Source organism: Suricata suricatta, chromosome 11 (assembly GCF_006229205.1).
Source record: "Suricata suricatta isolate VVHF042 chromosome 11, meerkat_22Aug2017_6uvM2_HiC, whole genome shotgun sequence".
Taxonomy (NCBI): Eukaryota; Metazoa; Chordata; class Mammalia; order Carnivora; family Herpestidae; genus Suricata; species Suricata suricatta.
In genome coordinates this window covers 44390288-44415949 of record NC_043710.1, presented here as the reverse complement: position 1 = coordinate 44415949, position 25662 = coordinate 44390288, and the positions used below count along the sequence as shown (strand labels likewise).

The 25662-nt window shown below is 44.5% G+C and overlaps 1 protein-coding gene across 6 annotated transcripts in view; it reads left to right on the top strand.

Annotated features, from left to right (window-relative positions):
* TEAD1 (TEA domain transcription factor 1) overlaps positions 1-25662 on the top strand; it is a 174881-nt gene that overhangs the window by 134911 nt on the left and 14308 nt on the right. For all 6 annotated transcript variants that reach the window (XM_029957500.1, XM_029957499.1, XM_029957498.1 and 3 more), the window contains one exon: positions 21472-21612. In XM_029957500.1, coding sequence (XP_029813360.1) covers positions 21472-21612 — 141 coding nt within the window. The remainder of the gene's footprint in view (positions 1-21471; positions 21613-25662) is intronic.

Sequence of the window (25662 nt, the reverse complement as noted above, 5' to 3'; positions counted from 1 at the left end):
CAGAACGACCTGTCGACTCCATTGGAGCACAGGACCTGAGGCAAAATGGGGCTGGGATGGAGATCAAGTTTCAAGATTTTAGAAGTGTCAGAGAGCTTACAAAATGGCTTTGCCCAGGAGGTCCATCATTTGTGCTTTAAAACACCAAGAGCAGAAGCGCCTGGTGGCTCAGTCGGTTAAGTGTCCGACTTCAGCTCAGGTCATGATCCCACAGTTAGTGAGTTTAAGCCCTGCATCAGGCTCTGTGCTGACAGCTCAGAGCCTGGAGCCTGCCTTGAATTCTGTGTCTCTGTCTCTCTCTGCCCCTCCCCTGCTCAAGCTCATGCTCGCTCCCTCGCTCTCTCTCAAAAATAAACATTAAAAAGTTTTTTGAGCACCAAGGGCAGATTCCCTGAGCTGTTGGGGCTCACTGCTGTCCCACAATCTCTGAGACAGCTTTTCTGTTCTTTTCTCCACTAGTCAGGCTCGAACCAGGAGACTGCTAACAGGTCAGAGGCATGAGTACAATGTGTGTACATGGGAGGTTAGGACACCAAGGCAGCGAGACCCCAGAGGGCCTGTTAGCAGTGAGTATTTATAAGTCATCAGTCCTTAAAAAAGTAAAATCACTTCAAACGACTGCACTCCTTAGCACGGCAGTTAAGACCCACAGTGGGTTCGTTCCAGGGTGTTCTCTTTGCTCTCCATCCCGTGCCCAGCTGTTCTGTGTGTCTGAAGGACTTTTTTCCTTGTCTTCTCTTCCACAGGGCCAGCTCCTCCTTCCTTTGAGATGGTGGCTCCTTTATTATAGCACCTTCCTCACTTAGGCAGACCATTGATTTTCCTTTTACTCCCAGCGCATTTTGTAATTAATCAGTTCCCATGCTGGGTCATAATTACTTGGATGTGTGTCCCACTCCCCTCTGGACCCAGACTTCCTCTGGGGTACCTTACTCATAATAGTGCTGCCATTTACTGAATCCCTGCTGTGGGCTAGGAGCCGTGCTAATGCTTTACACGCATTTTATCCAATCCTCACAGTGTTAAGTGGAACTTGCCTCCTATCCAGCTAAGAAAACAGACGCAGAGATGACAAAGGACAGACTGCTTGTAGAGTGGGGGGCCCAGGGCTTGTAATTAGATAAGTTTGGCTCTAGTGCCTCTGCCCCATTTCCCGGCTGCCTCGGCCCAGCCAGTAGGCGTGGGGGGTGGGAGTTCATCCACCAAGGACTCCCCATTTCTCCAATACTAAGCAAACGCCTTGCACAAAAAACGAATGGGGAAACAAATGGATAAAGCAAGGAAAAATTTATGTTTCAAGTTCTTGGAGGAGAATTTACTTATTAAATTTAGTTTGTTTAGTCTCTCATATCCGTCCAGGTAACCAGATTTCATTTTTCATACTTCTGTATTCAATTTGGATTGTGGAAATAGCCTTCTACTTATATTAATGTTCTTGGGACCAGTAATACATGTAGATAACCTGAATAAGCAAAAATCTGTTTCTAAATTGGGGGCTGCCACTAGAGAGTTGAATGGTCGTTGAGGGGGTCAGTTATTATATGGTTACATGGCAGTTTTCAAAGTATGGCCTGGAGTCCCCTGGGGGTTCATCCATGTACTTTCAATGGGCTGAGAAGGCCAAAGCTATTTTCATTGTGATACTGAGACATTCTTTGACTCATGCACACTGCTGAGGCAGCTCAAAAGCAACAGGGCAAGGGGCGCCTGGGTGGCTGGTTAAGCATCTGACTTCAGCTCAGGTCCTGATCTCACGGTTTGTGGTTTGTGAGTTCAGGCCGCACATCAGGCTCTGTGCTGACAGCTGAGAGCCTGGAGCTGCTTCGGATTCTCTCTGCCCCCCCCCCCCCCCCCCCCCCCCCCCCCCGGCTCACTCTCTCTCACAGATAAATAAAACATTTAAAACATTTTAAAAAGGAGTAGGGCAAAACTGCTGAAGCTTTAGCTTAATTGGGCTGGTACTCACGTACGATTTCCCAAAAAAAAAAGATCTAGTCACACCAAGAATGTTCTTTATGAATTTTATTACATCTTGAACCTAGAGAACGCATTGCAAATGAATGCAGGGAGCATGCCTGCCACATCAAGGAGAACGGCTGACACTATTTATTACCAAAGAGAAAATTCTAGCTTTCTAGTAAAAATAAGGATTTGGGAAAACTCCTATCCACCTCCGTGACCTTGACAGCTTTCCAATACTTAAAAGACTTCTGGTGAGAGCACAGCCATATTAACAAAAATGACTTTTTGGTGTAAGATAGACCAGTGGGTTCTTAATGTGACCATGGATGAAAAGTTCATGGATATGGTTTCAGATTCCACACTGCAGCTAAGCTTTAAGAAACCCACTTGTTAAGTTTTGATGTGGGATCAAAGAGATGTGACCACAAGTATCTGAAGAACCTATTAAAATACTCTTCCCTTTTCTAGTTCCATATTGATTAGTCTGGATTTTCTTCATTTCAACAAAAACAACACATCATGACAAACTGAAGGTAGAAGCGCGTTTGGGAGTCCAAGTACTTTCCATGAAGGCACGCATTAAATACATTTCCAAAGTGTGAGACGATACTACCTTTCTAGTTTTTGTTTTTGATTTTTAAAATATAGGTATGTCTAATTAAAAGAAAAACGATGTAATGAGTTTATTTTTTAAGTAGGTAATAAATAGGAGCAACTAGGTGGCTCAGTCAGTTACGCGTCTGTCTTCAGCTCAGGTCATGATCTCGTGGTTTGTGGGTTTGAGCCCCATATCAGGCTCTGTGCTGACAGCTCAGAACCTGGAGCCTGCTTCGGATTCTGTGTCTCCCTCCCTCTCTGCTCCTCTCCGGCTCACACTTTCTCTCAAAAGTAAACACTAATAATTTTTTTAGTAGGTAATAAATCTTTTTAAGATGTTCTCAGTTTAAATTTCCCACACAGAAAACACAGATAGAACTGACAGAAACAAGCACATTGAGGTCCTCCATAAATTTTAAGAGCAGAAAGGGGTCCTGAGATTGACAAGTTTGAGAGCCACTCTTGTGAAGGGGATAAAAAGAGACTGTTCTACTCAAGTTAATTATAATTAATCAGAAATTTTAGGATCCGATGAAAGGACACTGTTTTTATTACTTTCCAATTAAGCAGTATTGGTTTTTAAGGATAATAAGAGTTCTTATAATTAGCATGTTATTTGGATATAAAGTGGCATGGAAAGTGCTTAAAAACTTTTTCTTGTTTTTGCTCCCAAAATGTCCCGTGTTGCTTGGGATGATTTTAATAAACGCTTTCAGTGATAGGGGACCTTTGGTCGTGAATCTCCAAGTAATGAGGTCTAGACTGTAGAGTGTGGTCGCTAGTGTGAAATGCTCTAATTTGGAAACAGTCACTCCAAGATTAGATATTAGTTTATTAAATTAATGTTTGCAGGATTAAAATTAAGCACTCCTATGAATATGGTAGAAGATTTCATTCCTTCAGTATAATTGTGAGCAGTACTTAACCTTTATAAAGACATTCAGTCGCAACATTAAAATAAATGAGGAAAGGCCATCTGAATAGGTTTACAATTTGCTGCAATATGAAGTTTCACTGGCTTCCTCCGATGCCTCAGTAAGAATAAATTATACTTAGAATATCTATCCTTGGATATCTGGTGTTTCTAGCAGGTGTTTCTGAAGCTGGTTTAACACTCCCTTTGAAATATTTTTCGTATCCGCAATTTGCTTAGCAGATTTTCTTAGCTCTGTGTGAAGTCAGTAAATTTCAACAGAGATCCGGTACCCAGTCTCCTTTACTCTCTTCCCTTTTTCCTCTTTCTCAACATGCCTGAGCCTCTAGGGTGTCAAAGTCGGGCTGACTCTTCATTTGCTCCTATGATTGCTCCTGAAGCTGTTTTCGGAATGTCAGGGGGGCCACCTGCAAGCCTGGGCAGGTGTGTGCTGTGGAGGAAATACTGAGTGCTACCCCGAGTGCCTGTTCCTGGGGGCTCAAGCTGTGGGCGCCTCCGCCCTTAGCCAGCTGACACTTGGAGGTGAATGACATGGTAGTGTCCCAAGCAGCAGTCACTCCGTTGTTCGGAGGGTAGAAACCCAGGACTCGGGTCCTAAAACATAAATGACCGGCAGAGGCAAGGAGGCCCATGTAGGTGCCCCTCCACTGTATTAGGTCTGTAATCCCTCATGCCTTAATGGGGTTGGGACACGGAGGGCCCATGTGGATGGCTACATACCTGGTGAGAACTTTTTTTTTTTCTTAAGAGCCTTACTGAAGCATAATTTACAAATGATAAAATCTACACCTTAGAACTCAGTGATTTTTAGAAAATTGTACAGTGATATAACCATGACTATAATAAAATTTGAGACTATTTGGATCAATTCCAAAAAGATCTCCTGTGCCTGTTTGCGGCCATTCCCTGTTCCTGCTCCCAACCCCACACACCTACTGATCTACTTTCTGTCTGTACAGAGTTGAATCCTTCTGTGTGCAATGGTTTGCACTAGCATTTGCCCACCCACAGTGTAGCCCCTTTCTATTGCCTGGCACTAGCCCATCGTGTGGACATACTGCATTTCACTTACCGTTCACCAGTTCGTTCGTAGATTTGTGATCTTTTACACAGGAGGCTTCTCTCCGATAATGGTGGTATCGGAGTCTTTGGGTGGTACGGTTTTGTTTTCACCATCTTTCTTGGCATTTTTCCATAGCCGTAGAATTGCTGGGTCACATGGTAACTTCATGTCTAACTTCAGAAACTGCTGAGCTCTTTTCTTAAGGGGTTTCTACCAGGTGAGATTAGGGGTCACTCACCACCTCCTTCAACCATTAGGGTGGCCAGTTATTAGGGTAGAGAGAGCTGACCTCAAACACTGTAGATGAGGGGCTGGCTAGAGAGATCACGAAGACACAAGGTACAGGTGAGGTCCATCCAGGTGAGTTCAGCTGTGTTCAAGTATCTTGAGGTGCCTTGCAGCTGGGCCTTTACTTGTATGGGAAGCACAGGTGGATGGACAGTTTAGGAAAGATGGCGAATCAGGGCTTGATTGTGTCAGCAATAGGAAGCAGTTAGTACTTTTAACAATTTTCAAACCAGGAGGGTACTCAGATTCTTTTTACTAAGGATTACAGCCACTTTATTTGTATTTTCCCTTCTCTATTTTTATTCTGTATATATTTTTTTCTTGACCATCTCCTTATTTCCTTTCTCTTCCTTCCTGCCTCCTTTTCATTCACTCTTGTGCATCTTAATTCGTTTCCGTATTTAATTACGAGAGAAGAAGAGGCTTCTGCAGGAATGGGAGGGAAGGGGCGTCTCACTGTTCAGCAGTTGTACGTGACTTAATGAGTTCCTTTTTTGAACCAGGCACTATGCCAGGTATAAGCACTTCCTTGATATTATTTAATCCTTGTGAGGCCCGTGTGATTATTCCCACTTTACACATAAAGAAATTGAGCCACTGAGAGGACTTTTGCAAAGTCCTACAGCTAATCAGTACGGGATTGGCCAAACTTCCGGAATCCACACTCTTTCCGTGAAATCTGTGCATGGCCTCTGCAGGGTCCATGGCTCTAGCCCCTCTCCTGACCTGATTTCACTGGAAGCGGGTGACAGTCACCAAAGTGAAGTATCCTGGTTTCCAGCTGAAGTCAGCCCTGTCATCGTGGGTGTCCGGGCACCCATCACGTGGGGGCAGTGGTGAGCAGATCACTGCTACCAGGAAGTTCAGGTGGGACTCTGAGTCTTCTTAGAAAGATTACTACCAGCTATTAGCTGCCTTTGGGGCGGGGTTAGGGAGGCTGCATTGTGTTTACATTGTGATTCCAAAGGGAACATCATAACATTCCAGACAGTCTTGGAAATATATCATTTTTAATTCACTTCTAAATGCACCATGAATATAATAGATGTTTATGTAGCTTCAATCGGGTAATACATTAAATCTGGTATCCTTCTCTCCTCCCTTACCAAACACCCTTCCAAGTGGCCATGTGCCATTATATCCCTAATTACCTTTCTTTTTTTAGTTTACTTATTTTTAGTGAGAGAGAGTTCGTGTGCGTAGGAGAGGGAGAGAGAGAGAATCCCAAGCAGGCTCTGCGCTGTCACTGTCAATCCTGATATGAGGCTTGAACTCGCGACCTGTGAGATCATGACATGAGCCAAAATCAAGAGTTGAACTCTTAACTGACTGAGCCACCCCGGCGCACACCTAATTATTATTTTTAATGACTACATGATTTCCAATTTACTGGTTACATAAGAATTTAGTTCTTATTTTACTAAATATTGATAATATTTGTGTGTGTGTGTGTGTGTGTGTGTGTGTGTGTGTGTGTAAATAACCAAGATGCTGTTTTCTAAAGCAGTCAAGCCCTGAGTGAGTAGAACAGGCATCTGTATCTGACTTGCATGACATAATTTAAAACAAAACAACTTTCTTTTGTACCTTTGCTTTTTGAATTCCTCTTCATCTGCAGATATTTTTTTCTCTCTACTCAAAGACTTTAATCCTTCCTCATTCTCTATAGAAGCCTTTTTTTCTTTACGTTTATTCATTGTGAGAGCAAGGGAAAGAATGCTCATGAGCTGGGGAGGGGCAGAGAAAGAGAGACGGAGAATACCAAGCAGGTTCTATGCTGTCAGTACAGGACCCGAGTTTTGACTCCAAGTCACAAACCTTGAGATCATGACCTGAGCCCAAATCAAGAGTCAGACACTTAACCAACTGAGCCACCCAGGTGCCCCTCAATAGAATAAACTACTAATGAGGTTAAACGTACTGTTTCTCTCAACTCTGAGACCTATACTTGTTTCCATCTTAGCAGTTCTAGAAGTAGGATGCTGCTTGGAGCTGAGCCCATTAGTGCCTTACCTGCCCCTCCAGAGATGTGGTCACCCTTGCCTGCCTTTTGTGACCCGAGTCACCGTGAAGGCATCTCAACAGCCCCCTGTCACCTTGGTTGAGTTATTCATACTAACAGTGCTTTAGACCACTAGTGTGTATTTTAGCTTAAATTTCAGTCCTTACTGAAAACATCTCAGAAAAATTAGAGTTAGATGCAGGATTGAAGTTATGATTGAGGAGGAGTGTGGAACCAGATCGGTGATAAATGAGGCAATCCTTGCACTGGCAGAAAACCAGACATTTTTTTTCCCTTATAAAAACAGTGATGGATCAGGTGCTGTGTAGGCCCTAAGAACAGAAGAGTGAACCCCACCCACAAATGGACAGTCGCTCTCCATTTCCGCACTGAGATTCACGCAGATGGATTGCCAGTGATATGGCAGACGAGGCAGCTAATTTAAGATAAATGCCAACTGTCTTGGAATTGATCATAGAACTCCCAAAGCTAGACAAGGTGTGGGTGTGATTCCGTTGTGAATCCCGTAAGATGGAAGTCCAAGTACCACTTGCAGCTGACTTTCCAAAGAAGTTCCTTTCCAGCCACATGTGGGTCCCTGAAGGAAATAAACAGAATTGTGGGTTTAACCAAATAAGAAACACAGTGAAACTAATATTTTTGAAGGGGCTTCAAAATCCTACTCATTGTCCTAACAGGGTATTCAAGTGTCAAGCTTGGGGACACTGGTTCAAAGAAAGCCACATGTTACCAGCATGTTACTGAAAACCTTGTAGCCTAAAACTATTAGAAGAATAATTAGTAGGGCCCCCCGGTGGTTCGGTTAGTTATGCGTCCACTTCGGCTCAGGTCATGATCTTGCGGTTCATGAGTTCAACCCCACATTAAGCTCTGTGCTGACAGCTCAGAGCCTGGAGCCTGTTCCAGATTCTGTGTCTCCCTCTCTCTCCTCCCCTCCCCTGCTCATACTCTGGGTGTCTCTCTCTTAAAAATAAATAAAAATTTTAAAAAGTAGAAGACGAATTAGTGTAGTGAAGACTTAGTCTTAAACTTGGCTTGAACTAATGAAGTAATATAAAAATGAAATTGTATGGACATGTATCCTGTTAAAGGGAAATTTTATACATGTTTATGTTATTTTTTTCTCTAGTTATTAGTAGTATTTTAGAAACCAAGATATATAGGCTACCTGTGGTTACATGTAATATTTTGCTTTTTAAAATTCTTGAAATTATGATCATTCAGTCTAAACAATTAACAAAAAATAGATCTATAGTGGTTCAACTTTCTTAACCTATTTTTCTAGGGGAGGAAAAAGAAAGGCTGGTTTTACTAACCAGAGCAGATGTGAGAAGATTTTCTAAAACAGAGAGAGAGTGAGTTATCTGGAAAGAGGGCAGCCATTAGAAGATGCTTTTATCTTGGTAGGAACGAAGTCACATTTGTTGGACAAAATGATAGTCACTATAAATAAAGCCACTGGGCTTTATGTAAGAGGAGAAACCGAGTGCCCATGGAAGCTGCCCAAACGGCCCCCCTCCGGAGTTTCAGCCTGTGTCTAATTGGATTCGGTGTGATTCTGATTGGAATTGTAGACTTGAGTCTATCATTTGGAACCAAACCACCCGTTGCTATTCATGGAAAAGGAAGTTAGCAAAATGGAATGATTTGCTCCGCACATGTTTCAAACTGCTATCAGTAAAGAAAGGGCCTTTCAGTTCAACAAGCCTTCCATGCCTTTGTACTTCTGTCTCATCTCAAAATAGCGTCAATTACGAGAGCAGTATCAAGTGGTGGCATGGTGGAGGTGGGAGGAAGGTTAGCAGGTAAAACCGCTATGTTCAGACATATTTATGATACTAATACATAATAAATACTCTGGGTCAATCATGGTTATGTGATCATCTTCACCAATGGCCTGTTTTTTTATTTAAAAAAACAAAACAAAACATAGGTTGGGGCATCTGGGTGGCTTAGTTAGTTAAGCGTCCGATTCTGGATTTCAGCTCAGGTCTTGATCTCACAGTTCATGAGATTGAGCCCTGCATCAGTCTCTGACGGCACAGAGCCTGCTTGAGATTCTCTCTCTCCTCCTTTCTCTGCCTCTCCCCTGTGTGTGCACTCACACTCTCGCTCTCTCTCAAAAGTAAATAAACTTTAAAAAAAAAAATCATCTCTTATCCACAAGTTCTGGTACTGTATGTGGAGGGACAGGGGAGTGAATAAACTTGCCCATGTATCCATTTTGGCTTGACTTCATAAGGAAGATCTCTGGACCTTGTTAGCATTTTCTGCTTGGACCACTCTTGCTCCTTCCTTCCTGTTTTCCCAGCCTCCCCCACCAATCAGTGATCCGATCTGTAGCTTTTGTTTACCCAGCAGTGCGATGTTTATAGCAAGTTTTTTAAGTGTTTTTTAAAAAATGTATTGGCCGAAGAGTTCTTTAGCTCAGCGCACCTTGAGAAATTGCCATATGTTGGGTGTGAATCACACCTACCCGTTAGCCGGCTCCCATATGGTATGCTGGTAGAGTGAGCATCTGATAGTTGATCAAGTGAGTGATGCTTCTAAAGAATTTACTGAAGTGGGGCAGGACACCTTGAGAGACTTCTATGAAAGCTTTTCCAGGCTATCTCTGGAGTTCAGTCAGGTTCTTCTAGAAATGGTTTCTTCATTTGCCTTAGTAACAAATATGTACATCACTAGTGAGTCATTCAGTCAACGTTCAGCATATTCTACTTTGATCCTAGAGAGCAGGGAAAACAGACTTCGTAAGAGGCTGACCTTAGGGTCAGGTCTGGGGTGGCAGACACGTGGGCAGGTAAGTGACAGCACCGCGGGATAGGAGCTGCGGCAGAAATGTGGAAACACAGAATGCCTAAGAACATTCCAGAAGGCCTCACAGACACATGGCACTTGAGCTGAGTCTTGAAAGAACTTGGTCAGTGGAAGAGGAGTGGGAAGGAGTTCAGGGAAGTGGATGCTTGTTTAGAGACAGGAAATCTTCCTAGGAGGTGTTGGCTACTGAGTCTTCTAGAACTTGGAAATGGTGAGGGTTGGGGTGGAAACATTGATCTTTGTGGCCATCACTTTGTATTTAAAAGACTTTCCAGGAGCGCCTGGGTGGCTCAGTCGTTTAAGAGTCCAGCTTCAGCTCAGGTCATGATCTCAACAGTTCAGGTCATGATCTCAACAGTTCATGGGTTTGAGCCCCGTGTCGGGCTCTGTGCTGACAGCTAGCTCAGATCCTGGAGCCTGCTTCAAATTCTGTGTCTCCCTCTCTCTCTGACCCTCCCCTGCTCACACTATCTCTCTCTGTCTCTCAAAAATAAATAAAAAACATTTAAAAAAAAAAAAATAAAAGACTTTCCACATCTCCCTGAAAACAAGGCCACGCAGGACAGTGTAGAAAATGGAAGACGCTTGCTCTGCTTTTTCCCCAATCCCATAACCTCAGCCACAGTATGGATACTTTTTAAATTTTTTTTTTTACTTGAATGCACTTTGAAGTGGAATGTAAATTGGAAGTTCCCTTAACCTCCTGGGAGACTCTGTCTGACAGCTAGTCCTCTTATGCTTTCTGTCCTGGGTCATTTGGCTAACAAAGCCCAGGTCAGGGGTCCACCTTTTCCTGTGCTGGGCTCTTTAACTCTGCTCCCTGCCATGGTCACAGGCCGAGATGCAAACCACTGCTCTCCCACCCCCCAACCCGGGCCCCAGAAGCCACTGCAAACCAGAGATGCAGGGGAAGCAAACACAGGATGCATATGCACTACCCTGTTGTCGGCAGCATGATTGGCGTCTCTGTAACGTTGCCTCCAGAGCAGCCTGAGAAGGAGAGAACTAAGGTGGCCCTATCAGGACGGTTCTTGTTCCCAGACCCAGTTTTGCAAGAATAGTGGATTATCTGGACATAGTCATAAACCCCACTGGGATCTTGGTCAATTGTCTCAATAGACATAAGCCCCTTGGTGATATAGGACATCCCTTCTCCCAGTGCAGGTGGCAACCCAAAGGACATCCTACCCACCCCACCCTATCCCATTTGTGTTTACTTTTTACATTACAAAAGCAATATAAGCTTATTATAATAAATAGTCTAAAGAAATCAATAGACTGTAGAGATTTTACCCCACAGCAATGTATCCTTCCTGAATTTTTTACACGCATTTACAAACATCATCCGTCACTTGGTACCAAAAGAGAATCATGCTCCGTGTACGATTTGGCGACTTCGTTTTTTCTTAAAATATCTCGAGCAGAAAATGTCTTTTTAGAGCAATGAGATTTGAGGGTAGGTCCCAGTTTTTGTTATTCTTTTTGGTAAAGATGACTTGTTTAGTAGAGTTGCCAGATTTTGCAAATAAAAATACGGGCCACTGAGTTACATTTGAATGTCAGATAAACAACATACCCATTTTTAGTGCACACAACCTCCCATGCCATCCTTGGGAAATGCACAGAATCAAAAAGTTTGTTGTTTACTGAAACATCCAGCATAGCGAGGGGTCCTGTATTTTATTTGGCAACTCTACACTTGTTAATTGATTTGTTGTCATTCTATATAGGACTTTGCGTGCACAAAAACCCTAGACCAGAAAAAGGTCCTGTTGCCCGATTTGGAAAGTGGGGTCTGGGGCCAGTGTTCACACAGCTGATGGATGTGCCGCCTGACGGGCCAGCTCAGCTGGGAGCCCCAAACTCATTAGCTGCCTCCATTGGAAAGACCGGGCCTGAGCAGCTGCTTTGTACTTGGGGCTGAGACCTTGGCTCTTTCATCCTCGCTACTGTGTGAAGTCACCAGTGGCAGTTACCTGAAGTTGTGTGGGTGATATTAATTGAAATTCCTTAAATGAATGCCGGTATTTGTAGGAATTTGCAATGCAAACAGCCAGTCTTTCAAGCGGGGCATATTGTAATTAAAGCAAGCTTTTAAGATTCTTTGAAGTACTAAATGTTTATGAAATTCAAATAGGGCTGCCCGATCTGCACAATAAAGGGGCTCTTGGGTTTTTTTTCTTAAATCTTCTATTTTGTAGATGTAAATATATGCCATAATTAGTGGAAAGTAACTTGAAGAGGGAGGCTGAGTTTATTCCTATTATTCTTATTTAAAACAGCTGTGGCAGGAGCCTACAGCTGCGGTCCCATTTGGGCAAGGGCACAGTGGTCCCAAGGGAACGTGCTCAAAGACCCGCTTCCCTGTGGGCAGCTTCCTCGCTCGCCCCCTTTGCAGGTTGCGCTGCAGGGAGTTGTCCAGTGGTCACCCCAGTGAGATTCACCCACCCCGGTCCTCTGATGCCAGCAGGGCTTGCCTCCTGGGGTCTGGGCATGTAAATGTAAATGAGGCAGGAGGGAGGGTTTGGGAGCCTCCCCCACCCCTTCATCAGCCCCCGCCCCCTGGGCTACTTCTGCCCGCCTGTCCCTCCCCCCCTCTTAGTGCCCAGTGCCCAGTGATTGTCCTTTGGCGCCTGTGGAAGCAGCTGCAGGCCCACGTGGTGCCCTGCCCGGCTGAGCCTGGCCATGTGGCAGGCCTGGACTGCCGCCCACCACAGGGCCCGGCTCCCGGTGCCGTCTGCCAAGGAGCCAGATGCTGCCATTGGAAAAAATTGCTTCACAATTTGAAATCTTGGTCCTTTGATCATTGCTCAGAGAGGATGAAGAGGAGAGGTTCAAAGTGGTGGTTTGAAAATGCCAGCGTCTCCTTGCCTCCATCAGTGCCTATTAGACTGTCTCTTGTCAGGGACAGTCCTCTTGATGTTTTCATTTTTGCAACCAAGTAATTCCCACTCAGCCCTTCCAAGCCCTCTGGGTGGAAGGGAAGGTCCAGCTGCCGTCTCCTTTCCTGACCTGGTGCCCCTGTTCTGTCCCCTGCCTGTGGGGTCATCTCCTTCCTCTCAGTTGCAGCAGGCTTTTTCCTTCTAGAAGCCCATTGCAGATCAGTGGTCACCAGCCCAGCGCTGCTCCTGCATGAGCATGTGTTTCTGTTCTTTGCTCAACAGCTGTAGTGCTCACACCCTTGCCCTTCAGCCTCTCAGAGCCAGGTTTGCAGAGCCCTGGAGTTCTGCACACAGGGCCCCCTGGCCCGGCCATTCCCTCCCCTCCAAGCATGCTGGATCCTACCTAATGAGGCTAGGCCTCATTTTGCCTCACCCATAGAATGGGAAGGATCATTCTTTGAAGTATATTGCTTTTAAAAAATTTTTAATGTCTACTTGTTTCTGAGGGGTGAGAGGGGCAGAAAGAGAGGGACAGAGAGAATCTCAAGCAGGCTGCAGGGCTCGATCTCATAAACCATGAGATGAAATTAAGAGTCGGACGCTTAACGACTGAACCACCCAGGCGCCCCTGAAGTATATTGCTTTTATGTTTCACATCTCAAAAACAGGAAAGTAAACAGTGGAACAGGCACAGGAATGAATGGGCCAACCGAATGAGAAGTAATAGAGGAGAAACTAATCCAGAGTCTTATCTGGTGACTGAAAACATTTCAGCTGCATTTATAATGAGCGTAAGACAAGGATGATTTAGGAAAGGATTAGTGGAAGTGGTTCCTTTTTTTATTCTTGTTTCTTTGCTGTCCGATGCCGTCAGCGCTCTCTGTGTGGCATTGTAACCTGCTTCTGCTTTGACCTTGTATCATTTCCGGGACTTGCCCACCAGCAGACACTGAAGTCTATAATTGATTCAACACACCATTATTAACGAGTGCTTTTTGTTTTTATTTCCAGAAAGAGTTCTGTAACCTCTCTAATCAACTCTTTGTGGGAGAAAATGGTGATTTTGTGCCTGTTGGAACAGTTCTATCCAAAACTTAAGACCTGTCCTAAACTCACAGATCAGAAAAAGTGCTGCTTTTTCTCTTTGGAAAAAGCCATTATGTGTCTGTACTACGCAGCGGGTCCTTGTAGATGGGTGCTCAGACTGGCTCTGTGGGCACTGTTTTTTTGGTTATTGATTATGAACCACCATCTTCATGGGGTTACGTCTCTGTAGATGTAATTCGAGGCTGTCTGTATCCTTCCTGGTGTGCATTTTCAGTCACTGAGTTACTAGGAACAGTTGTCAGCGTTATTAACGGCTGCCATTTTGTCTCACGTGCCGTCTCTTCCTATCACTGTGGCAGCTTTGGGAAGCAGGTCTTCTTTGTGGTTAAAGATGGAGAAAGAGACTTTAAGAAATGGCTGCTGTCCATGCTGTCGGTTAGACATCCAGAATGAAATAAGCATAGGTGAAAAGTCAGAATTCACGAACATTGGTACTAGATGGAAGGAGGGTCTGAAATCAAGATGGAGTTTAATAAAAATAAATGTAGAACTTGAATCCGGGGAAGCAGATGGGCCTGAAGAAGAACCTTGTGGGTGAGAAGAGGAAGAAGACAGGGGGAAATGAATGAAAATGGCAGAATTGTCTAACAGAGATGTTCTCAGGTCTGGGTGATTCCAGAAGGCAGAGCACTGGGGGGAACTTGCAGGGACACGAACTGCAAGTTGAGGGGTGTGGGAGGCAGTCACGTCCAAGTCCATAGCCATCATATCTGTGAATATGGTGCATTGCACAGAAAGGGGAATCCAGGTTCCTTATCAGCAGCTAGGGAGAGGACCTTGGATTATCTGAGTGGGCCCAGAGTAATCACCAGGTTCCTTAAAAGCAGAAGATGAGGGGGACCCAGGAGAGATGACAGTGGACAGTGGAAGAAGGGCCCGACCTGCTGTTGCAGGCTTTCAAAATGGGGAGAGGGGCTCAGAGATCAGGAATGTGAGTGGCCTCCAGATGCTGGAAAAAGCAAACTGATCCCTCACCACGGCCTCTCCTCACTGGAAAGGAATGCAGCTCTGCTAGGACCCTCGTAGTAACCATAGTAACCTAGACCAGTGTCAAAGTCTGTTCTGCAAGTTTAAGATCGTATATTTATGTTGTTTTAAGGCACTTAGTTTTTACTTATTTGTTAAAGCAGCAATAGAAAACTAATACAGTAAGAGAAAGAACGGTCTCATATTAACTCTACTTTGCACATAGTTTTTTTTTTAAAGCAATGGTTTTCTTATATATAAAGATACTTAGCCCAAAGGCAGCACAGGTCAGGATACCATAGAAAGGGATTCCTGCATTTGGCAGTAGGAGAAAGAGTTGGGGCCTCCAAACCTAGTTCATATATGGTATCCCTATTCTAAGGCAGCCCTCACCTGCCGCAGCCACATTTGCCTTCGGAGCCTAGCCCAGACCATTTTAGGCTGGCTTGTCTGCAAGGAAAGGATGGGATATGGTTTGAATTTGGGATTTGTTGGGAAGAAAAGTTTGCTGGGTTTCAGCTGTTTCTTAGATTTTTATATTAATTTGCTTTTAGAAAATATCCTGAAGTCAGATAATAGCTGATGAGACAGAAATAGTTTGTATCTGATACCAGCACATTCTTTCTGATTTTCTCGCCTTCAGAACTCTCTGAAACAGGTTTGCCCCGAGTTTTCAGTTGGGAAAAACGGGTAGAGAAGGTGGGTGATGAACTGCACGTGAATCTGAGACTCAAATCAGAGTTTGTCTCCGTTGCTGTTGATTCAGTGCTAGCATTCTTTCTTTGATGTGACCTTTTTCCATGGAAGCTCGCTGAATATATTTCTGGGATAATCCGAACATCCTCCGCTGACAGACGATTATCTCTCCCATCGGTACTTCCTCCTAGGAAATTCCCAAAGGACAGCTGTGATACAGTAGGGTGGCTACATGATTATTTTCCACCATTCAAGAATAATTGCAGAGCATCGCAATAGCAAATTGGGTATTTACTGTTAGTTGAGAAGCCTTTTAAAAACTAACCTGATAAATGTATACTCATAATTAAAGTTTTCTCAACTGTTAAAAAAAAAAAAAAGATCATTCAAAAACCACCTGTCCCTGTTATCTAAATGAAAGCTCCTAGGAACATCCAACAGAAATGCATGCGTGCAGCCCTCAAAAGCATGTGCAAGGATGTTCAGAGTAGCTCTCTTCATGGCCAATCAGATTTGGAAACATCACCAGGGTCCGTCAGTGGTAGAATGCATAGATCATGGTATTTTTCATTCAGTGGAATAGTCTAGTAGCAGAGGAATGAACTATGAACAACAGCATGCCTGAATCTCCCACTATAATGCTGAGCATATGAAGCTGAGCAGGGAGTTAATCTGTGATTCCATTTTAAAGTTCAAAACGCCAGACAGAACCAATGGATGGTGTTGTAGCCTCAAGATCACCCCTATGAGGTAAAGGAGTGATTGTACTAGAGAGCATGAAGGTGGGGGGAGGGGGGCTTCCCATTCTTCATCTGAGTGTTGGTTACATGAGTGTGTTCACTTTATGAAAATTAACTGAGTTGTAAGCTTGTGATCTGTGCATCTCTCTGAATGAATGTCAGACTTTAGTTTTATGTAAATAAAATAATAATAATAACTTTCACAAGTTTAGAACTCCTAATTTGTTGAGCTAATTTCGGAGCAGGTTTTCATAATGTGTATATCTTAATAGCTCCGTTTTTCATATTTGCTGTCATTAACACCACAGATCCTCCATCCCCAATTAAAACCTATTAAAATTATTTGGGGACTTCTAAGGGACAGTGGTGAGGATGGCCGGCCCATGTGCAGGCAGTAAGGACGGCCACGGTCGCAGAGAAGTTGAGATGGCAAGACCATATGAAAATCGCTGTCACTTTTATGATTACCATGTGCCCATAGTTCTGAACAATGCCGCTGCCAATATACTCCTACAAAGAAAAAAGAAATCTTTTGTTGACCTAAGTCCTAAACCATCGGTCAAGTTAGTGTTTTTATTTCATCTCTGCACACATATGTATGCTTCATATCAGCACACTTCTATTATGTGGCCCTTGTGTGACTCACTCTTTAGTAACGGACACATGTGGACTCAGCCTCATGTCCGTTCCTAGGAGTAAGTTCTTGACAGGCCAGAGTCATTCGGGCTGCGGTCCCCATGGTTAACATAGCCTCGGAAATGCGCCCTGATAGCACAGTCATTATGCAGACAGGAAAACAGAACTGGGGTTCCTTCAGCTCTGTCCCTCTGTTACTACTTTGGGAGTTCTTACGTTTAAAATTTAAACCAGTGAAACAGTGCTGAGGCTTACTGAAAATAATTTTGTCCAATAAAGAAAAGAGGGTCTTAAATGAACCCAGCCTGCTGAGGCCCACGCAGTGTGGGACTGCCATAGGACAGCTGCTTTCTGTCCCCAGCATGACGTAAGCATGGAAACTCTGAGAAGAGGGAGCATTTCTGGAGAGATGGGAGGCTGTGGGCATATCCAGCAGTTTTGCTAACATCACATTATGACAAATACCATTCTGAACATTTTTTAATTACATATATATGGACAGATTATTTTGTGGGTCTATTTCTATGCTTGCTTTAGATTTTAAGTGTCCGAGTTAGTTTGCATTGTCAGTGCCAATGAAGTGAATCAAGTAAAAAATGGAGCATTTTTTAAAAAGGGACAGAAAAGAAAGTCTTGTGCCTAGGGAGCTGAGGTGCAGTTCTGAAGGAACCTCCCTCCTGGTCGTATCATTGACACAAGTAGAGGCTGGTAATTTAAAAGAAATAACGCCCCCATGTCCGTCCTCTTCCCTGTGTTTCTTCCCACTCCTCACACCAGACTGCTTTTGACTGCTCACCAGTCTTTCAAAACAACCTGATTGTGTCAAAAACATGGAGTTTCTTTATAAAACTAAAATACTCACTGTCAGTTTATTTATAGCCCATTAAAACTCTTTCTTTCAGTGCTGGAAAATTTTTTAAGTGGAAGGAAAGGAAATGAAAAGTAATTTCTTTTTTTTTTATAGTTTATTGCCTAGTTGGTTTCCATATAACACCCAGTGCTTTGACCATCACCCTGTTCCCCTTTCCCCCTTCCCCCCTCCCTCTTCAGCCCTTAGTTTGTTTTCAGTATTCAAGAGTCTCTCATGATTTGCCTCCCTCCCTCTCCCTAATTCTTATTCCCCCCTCCCCCTCCCATGGTCCCCTGTTAGGTTTCTCCTGTTAGACTTATGAGTGACAACATATGGTATCTGTCCTTCTCTGCTGACTTATTTCGCTTAGCATGACACCCTCGAGGTCCATGCACTTTGCTACAAATGGCCAGATTTCATTCTTTCTCATTGCCATGTAGTACTCCATTGTGTATATATAAACCACATCTTCTTGATCCACTCATCGGGTGATGGACATTTAGGCTCTTTCCATGATTTGGCTATTGTTGACAGTGCCGCTATGAACATTGAGGTCCGTGTGCCCCTATGCATCAGCATTTCTGTATCCCTGAAAAGTAATTTCTAACGTACCTTTCCTGCTGCACTTAAACTCATTATTGTATTCAACTATTCTTCAGTAGACCACCTGGTTATTATTATGGTGTGCCTGGGTAATGAAATAGTATGTAGTTACCAAAATGTGGGGCTGCTCAGGTTTTTAAATGGCCATTCTTTTTAGAACTGGTATTTCCAGGGGCTCTTGGGTGGCTTAGTCAGTTAAGCGTCCGACTTTAGCTCAGGTCATGATCTCACGGTTTGTGGGTTCGAGCCCTGCGTCAGGCTCTGTGCTGATAGCTCAGAGGCTAGAGCCTGCTTGGGATTCTGTGTCTCCCTCTCTCTCTGCCCCTCCCTTGTTCATGCTCTGTCTCTCTCTCTCAAAAATAAATACACATTAAAAAAAATTTTTTAACAAATAACTGATATTTCCGTATTGGTTCTATATCAGTTCTAAGTTGTAGCTATGTATTTTTTAATTTTTATTTTTTAAGATTTATTTATTATGTGAGAGAAAGAGAGAGAGCGCGGAGAAGGGGCAGAGAGAAAGGGAGGAAGAATCCCAAGCAGGCTCCACACTGTCAGCACAGAGCCTGACATGGGGCTCGAACTCACGAACTGTGAGATCATGACCTGAGCCAAAATCGGGAGTCAAATGCTTAGCTGACTGAGCCCCACTATGTGTGTATGTATAGATTTTAAAGCGAGGTTTAAAGAGTGCCCCTCTTTGTGCAAAAAAGAGGGGAGGTATGTGCTTGGGTATCTAAGTGCTAACTGTCTCCATAAGGGTGCTTGGGAAACAGATAACAATGGTCACCAGTGGGAAGATGGGCAAGTTCAGGGTTAGAAATAAAATTATACTCTTTTTCTGGTTTAATGTTTTCTTCCTTCCTTCCCCTCTCTTTTTTTTCTTACCACATAGGTGTTTTTACTTTTTTCAAGAGCAAACTAAAACTTGTTGGCACAAACTATACCACAATTGTGAGAGCATACGCCCCACCACTGAGACGTACCCGAGCCACCTCTCTGAGTCTTGTGTCCTCAGCTGGTGGCAGAACAAGGCAGTGGGTCCTGCAGGACCGCTTGCGGTGCACGCCACATGGCCCGTGCAGAGCTGGGTCTCATTCTGGGGCGGGGCTCCTGCGGGCCTGGGACGCCGAGAGCTTTGTCCCCTGGCGGCTGCAGCTCAGTGGCCCCAGGGAGCTGAGGCACAGACCTCAGTCAGGGTCACAGCTCATCCTTTCTTGCTCACGCGCCCTTTTCACGGAGCCACACGTCAAGCGTGCAAATGCGAGGAACATGTACACTTGGGTATTTTTATTTGTTTACAGTCTGCACCATATAATTCCAAAACGCAGAACGTGAGGGAATGTTACTAAATTTATGGGCAATATAAACCTGGACAAGTACAAGTAAAAGCAGATTGGGATCCAGTAAAGGGAGCTGCACACCGGTTATTAGTTGCTGTTAGAAATACCTGGGACAGGTAATTACTGTAGTTGAGCACTGAGTTTAGCTTTGAATTTCTTGGCATGTCAGAAAAAGGGGGGATATAAAGCATCCGGTTCTTTTTATTTGGGGCCAGGAAATCTGCAGTTTTGCCTAAAGAAGGGGACACTGTCTTGCTATTCCATTCAAATGCAGGTCCTTACTAAAAATATATATGAGATGACTCAGGTCTTCCCAGTGGTTAGTGCCTGTCGGGGTTTTAGAATCAACTGGTCGGAATGTGCCAGGCCTCACAAACCGGGGCTCATTCATGAGTCCACCCCACCTGTCTCTCTCCAGCCCCCACGGTGGTGCGGATGCCGTCCCTTGTCTGGACTACCTTGACAATTTTCTGGCCTGTCTCTGCCTTTCCTCTCACTATTCCAGAATTATCTCCACACTGTGCTCAGGGTGCCTTTTAGGAACTCAGATCCAGCCATAGCCCGGCGCTGTGCCCACCCTGGGCACTTACAGCTCCTGTGTCCCTTGGTCTTAGGATCTAAGACCTCGTACCTCTCCTGTCACCCTCTCTCATCCCAGCCTTTTTGTGGCCTTGTTTCTGGGTCTCTGCACTTTGTCCACACTCTCTCAGGGCTCACCTGTCATCTTTGGATCTGAGCTGTGGCATTTCTGGAAGTTTCCCAGCCCCTGAAGTTGGTTCTCATGGCCCTCAATGCCTCTTTCGGGAGCACCCATCCCCACGGTGATGTCCTACCTACTATCTTGTGAGCCTATGGCAGCAGGGACTGGCCCAGCTCATGCTCGCTCTGATCCCCAGTGCCCCACTCAGTGCCCGGTGTGGCATAGCGGTCAGTAGGTGCTGGAGGGGAGGGAGCCATCAGTCAGTGCTCCGGCCACTGCAGCAGCCTCGCAGTCTACCTCTGCAGTGACCCTAGACCATGCCGAGACGCTGATCCCTGAGACACAGCTCGGATCACAGAGCTTTCAGAGGGTCCCCATTTCCTGCATCATGCAACCCACACCCCTTGTTTAGCCCTCCATGACCTGGGTCCTGGCTGCATTTCCAAACTCACGCCTCCTGCTGGCCTCAGTCCTTCTGCCGTAGCTGGAAGGAGGTGCCCTAGGCTGTGTCTGCCCCCAGTGTCCCCTCAACCAGTCTCTGCATATTCACATCATAACCACCCCATAGGTAATACCCCTTGTTGAAAGTAATGGCTTCCCTTGTCTGACCTCTGAGCACCTTTGATGTGGTAGTATTTCTCTGTCCCTCACAGCTCTTTTCGGTATGTAGCTCTCATTTGTAGTCCTGTGTGTGTCTAGTATAAACCTCACACCGTAGGTAATCCTAAAATACCTTAAATGAGTGGGAATTATCAGTGACTTGGCACCTTTGCAAGCCAGTCTTGAATAGAACCATTTCCCTTCTGGATGCTGTCATTGGTAATGGAGGTTCTGTTTTTACACATGTAACAAGTGGCTAGCCAGCTACGGATCTTTTGTTCTTTTAAATCTAAATCTGTCTCCAGATGAGAGAATGTGAACCCAAGGCATACACTGTGCTTTGTATAGTATTTCAGAGACCTCATGGATCTCTTATAACAAGGGTAGCGTATTATTCTATATTGGATGCAAGAAAGCAAACTGAAATAGACACGTGTAGCATCGTCATTTCATGGGAAGGTTGCTGGAGTTAGCGCTGTCTTCAGAAAATGACCCGTGGGCTGTGTGATCTTTCTAGATCAGCATCACCTCACCACCTCCGCTTGCACCCCTCCTGCCCTCCGCTCGCCCAGAAGGGTTGGACGTCTTCACCACATGGTCACTGCCCATTGCCGTGACTCCCGCAATGAGAAAATAACCCCCACCTCCGTTTCCTTTCCAACAGGCTGACCTAAACTGCAATATTCAGGATGACGCTGGGGCCTTTTATGGTGTCACCAGTCAGTATGAGAGCTCTGAAAATATGACAGTCACCTGTTCCACCAAAGTATGCTCCTTTGGGAAGCAAGTAGTAGAAAAAGTAGAGGTAAGTGGGCATCTGCACCCCGGAGTCTGCATTCAGGGGCACCCTGCTGCCTCTGTTTCGGCTTTCACTGAACCAGAGTGTTCTGCTTTTCTGGTTTCTCCTCCTTCTCCCCCCTCCTCTCCCCTCTTTTCCCTGTGCCTTCTGAAAAGACACAAGTGATTTGCAAGAAAGCAAATCCTACGCCAGCCCTCCCAACTGCAGTGGCCCGGCCTTGGGCGGCCAGCAGCGTTCGGTGCCCTGGTGTGGGAGCTGGTACAGACAGGCCCCGCCACCATCTGATGGGCCCTTCCTGCTCCTAGGTCCGAGGGCGCTTCTGGGCATTGCAAATAGCAGCCAAGGTGGGTCAGCACCTACCTTCTAAAACCCTGATGCCTCAAGGCTGGTGGTGGCTTCTCTGCCACTTTTCCTCCTTTCATAGTTTTTATACTGCATGCCTCCCTCCCTTTAAGAAAACATATGTTCTTTGTACCAGGGTGGGTTGCTGTGGGTGAATGTTCACAGTTGACATTCCACATCAGGTTGTACTCTCTGATGTCCCATGCCCATTACCCCGGTCTGCCCGTATTCCATGAATGGCTTTTGCTCAAGCTCACAGGCCCCAGGGCCCGGCCTGACTGTGCCAGACCTGGTGCCGAGGCGTGAGAGAGAGGATGCCCCGGGCGGGAGGAGGGAGGAGCAAGCCTGCGGGTGTGAGGACTTGGGCTGAACCATGAGCATCTGGGCTGCTGCCTTCAGCTTCCTGAGCCCATGAGGGACATGCTGCGAATGGTGTTGAGGAGGTTACACTGGCCAGAGAGGATAGAAGTGAGTTGACTAGATGGGCGATGTAAGCTTAGGCCTCCTGAGCTTCATGGACTCAAAGGTCACACATTCTGTGTTTGCAAGGACAGTCATGAGCAGAGATAAGAAAGTATTCAAAAGCAAGTAGGGGGTGATTCTAGATACAAGACTAGAATTTGGAAGATAGAGAAAGCCAGCTGGGAATCCGAAGCAGTAAGGAAAGTTAAAGCTGTGGGAACGGAGGATGTGGTACAGGGAGGGCCTTGGAGCAGGAGCCAGCCCTGGGGTGGGGGATGGAGGGGGAGGGGACGCAGGAGCATAGGACAAAAATGGATGAGGGAGGAGGGGAACCAGCCCAGCGCATGTCTGGGAAGCCCAAGGTGGCTGTGTAGTGAGACAGTCCTGGGAGGCCTACGACCAGGTGACCTTGTGTCTCCTCAGAGCAAGAGGAAGCACCATTACCCGTCAGTGGTTGGGAATGTGGAATGTCCAAGGGAGGCATTGCGGCTGAATAGTCGAATTGTCAGGGCACCCCTAAAGAGACCACCTGCCCGGACAAGATGAGCCAGACAAGTTCCTCGGTTTCCCAGATCCCAGACTCTTCTTCAGTGTGTCCCCCAGTAACACACCCCAAAGCTGTATGTAGAGTTCCTTTGATTGAAGACCCAGGAATTCTCAGGAAGAAGGTAGTGTGAGTGCTGGTGGAATTTTATAATTAAGGTTTTAATCCATTTAGAACGCATTTCTGCATTTGGTGTGAAATGGAGTCTGCTTCTGTTGTCTTCCAAACACACAGGCAATTGAGTCAAAACCATTTATTCAATGATTCGCCTTTTCCCACTGAGTAGATCTTAGATGTATCCACTTTTAATATACTGCATTCCAGGAGCCATTCCTGCAGTCTGATTCCACCCTGTTTATCTGTACATGTCCCCCAATATCATGTGAGTTGATTACAGTGGCTTTATAGTACATTCTTATATCTGCCAAGGCAAGTCAAATTTGCTTTTCTTCTTTTCCGTATATTTCCTAGGCTAATAACCAACACTTACTTTTGCAAATAATGAGATTACTTTTTTTAAAAAAGTTAAGGAGGGGCACCTGGGTGGCTCAGCTGGTTAAGCATCCAGTTTCAGCTCAGGTCATGATCTCACAGTTCATGGGTTCGAGCCCTGCGTCGGGCTCTGTGCTGACAGGTCAGAGCCTGGAGCCTGCTTCAGATTGTGTGTCTCCCTCTCTCTCTGACCCTCGCCTGCTTGCACTGTCTCTCTCTGTCTCTCAAAAATAAATTTTAAAAACATTTAAAAAATTTTTTAAAAAGTAAAGGAAGCCAGAAAGCTTTTGATCAGTGTAATTATAATTGTACTAGACTTAGATAATATTTGGGGATAAATTAATACATCACCAATACGAAATCTTTCCAGTCGAGAACCTATTCGCATGTCCATCTCCTTTATGTTAAGAAGATTTTGTAGTTTTTACATATACATTAATATATATTAATTTGTTAATACAATTTCTCATTTCTGGATTGTAATTAATACATACTGATTTGTTAATGCAGTTTTCCCTTTGTAGATTGTAATTACCAGAAGAGAGAAAAGTTCTTGGTTTTAGCAAAAATATGTTGTATCTGGCCATCTTCCCATATTCCCTTATTTATCTCTAGTGGGTTTTGCCCCTAAATCTTGGATTTTCTATGTATATGGTCATGGCAGCACCAAAAAGAGAGGCTTTATTTTATCTCTTTTTTTCCAATGTTTCTGCCACTTTTTCTGTTACTATTATTTTCTCACCTCCTTTCCATTTGCTAAAACCTCCAACACAGTTGTAAAACGAAATGGGATGGCGAGTATCCTTGTATAGTTACTGCTGCTCGTAGAGATGGATTTGGTGTTTGGCCATTTAGGGTTATACTCACTGTTGGATTTTATACATGGTCTCTAAGTGCTGTCTTTCTATTCCTGCCATACTGAGCGTTTTTATTAGTAACAGCTGCAGTATTTTATGAACTGCCTTTTCAGCAACTCTTACTATCATCTTTCCCCCCTTCGTGGACATGACGAGTTCATGCAGGCCCTGTGTTCGGGCCACCACACATTCCTGAAGAAAGTCCTACTTGGGATGCACTGCTGTATTCTGTTTGTTATTTTACAGAAGATTTTTGCATCTCATAAGTGATAATTGACTGTTCCTTTTTATTGTCTCTCTATGTTCATCAATGTTCTGATGTAGTTTGCGTAACAATGAAAAACCCGGTTGTTAAGAGTTGCATAAAACTCAACCATCACCCCAGGGGGTCTTTGTACCTTTTTCAGGGGTTCATCTCCAAACAACTTTCTAGTCATTTCCATGGTAATTGACCTATTGAAGTTTTCTGGGTTTTGGTTCAGTATTAGTAATTTATATTTTGCTGGGAAATCATCCTCTCCTCTACATTTTTTTTTTTGCTTTAGAGAGTTATGTCAAGTGAACCTTTTACAAATCTCCCAGTCTCTCCTGTAATTGTGGTTTCATCTCTTTTCTTCCTTAAGCTTGTGAAGGCTTTATTTTATTTTGACTTCTTAAAGAACCAGTTTTAATTTATTCTGTCTCCATTTTTTATTTCTGTTAACATAGATTTGAGCTTTTATCTTTATTAATTTCCTCTTCCGGGTTTCCTTTGGTTTCTTTGTGGTTTGGGTTTATTTTGTGGGGTTTTTTTTAATTGAAGATGTGGTTTAGTTCTGTAATTTTTCATCTTTAATGATGAGCTCATGAAGCTACATCATTAAGTTTCCTCCGAGTATAGCTTCATCGGGTCCCATACGTTTTGATGTAAAGTATTTTCCTTTTCATTACTCTTGAGATAGTTGGTAATTTCCCTTTTACTTCCTCTTTGATCCAAGACTAGGGGTGTGTTTCTTATTTCTGAGTGCTTCAGTGGGATCTTCAATACTAGTATTTTTTTTTCTGTCTTTTTTTCTGAAAGAGAAATAACCCACAGTCAGGAGCTCATGATCAGTGTGAAGTAGTTTTTCCTAAGGTAGGGAAATTAGCTGCGTTGGTCGCCGGCCTGTGAGGCCTTTGTGACAGTGAAGGGTGATTTTCTCTGGGATCTTTGAAGATTTGTAATTGGCTGGGCCAGCTCTCCTAGGTCTCCAGGTAGAAAATCACTAAGTAGGTGATTATATTTCTTAACAACCTCTGCTTTTTTTTTCTTTCTGACCTGTACAACCCTTCTTTAAAGCTTTCCTTTTTACACTTTTTTTTTCAGTTTCCAGAAAAATC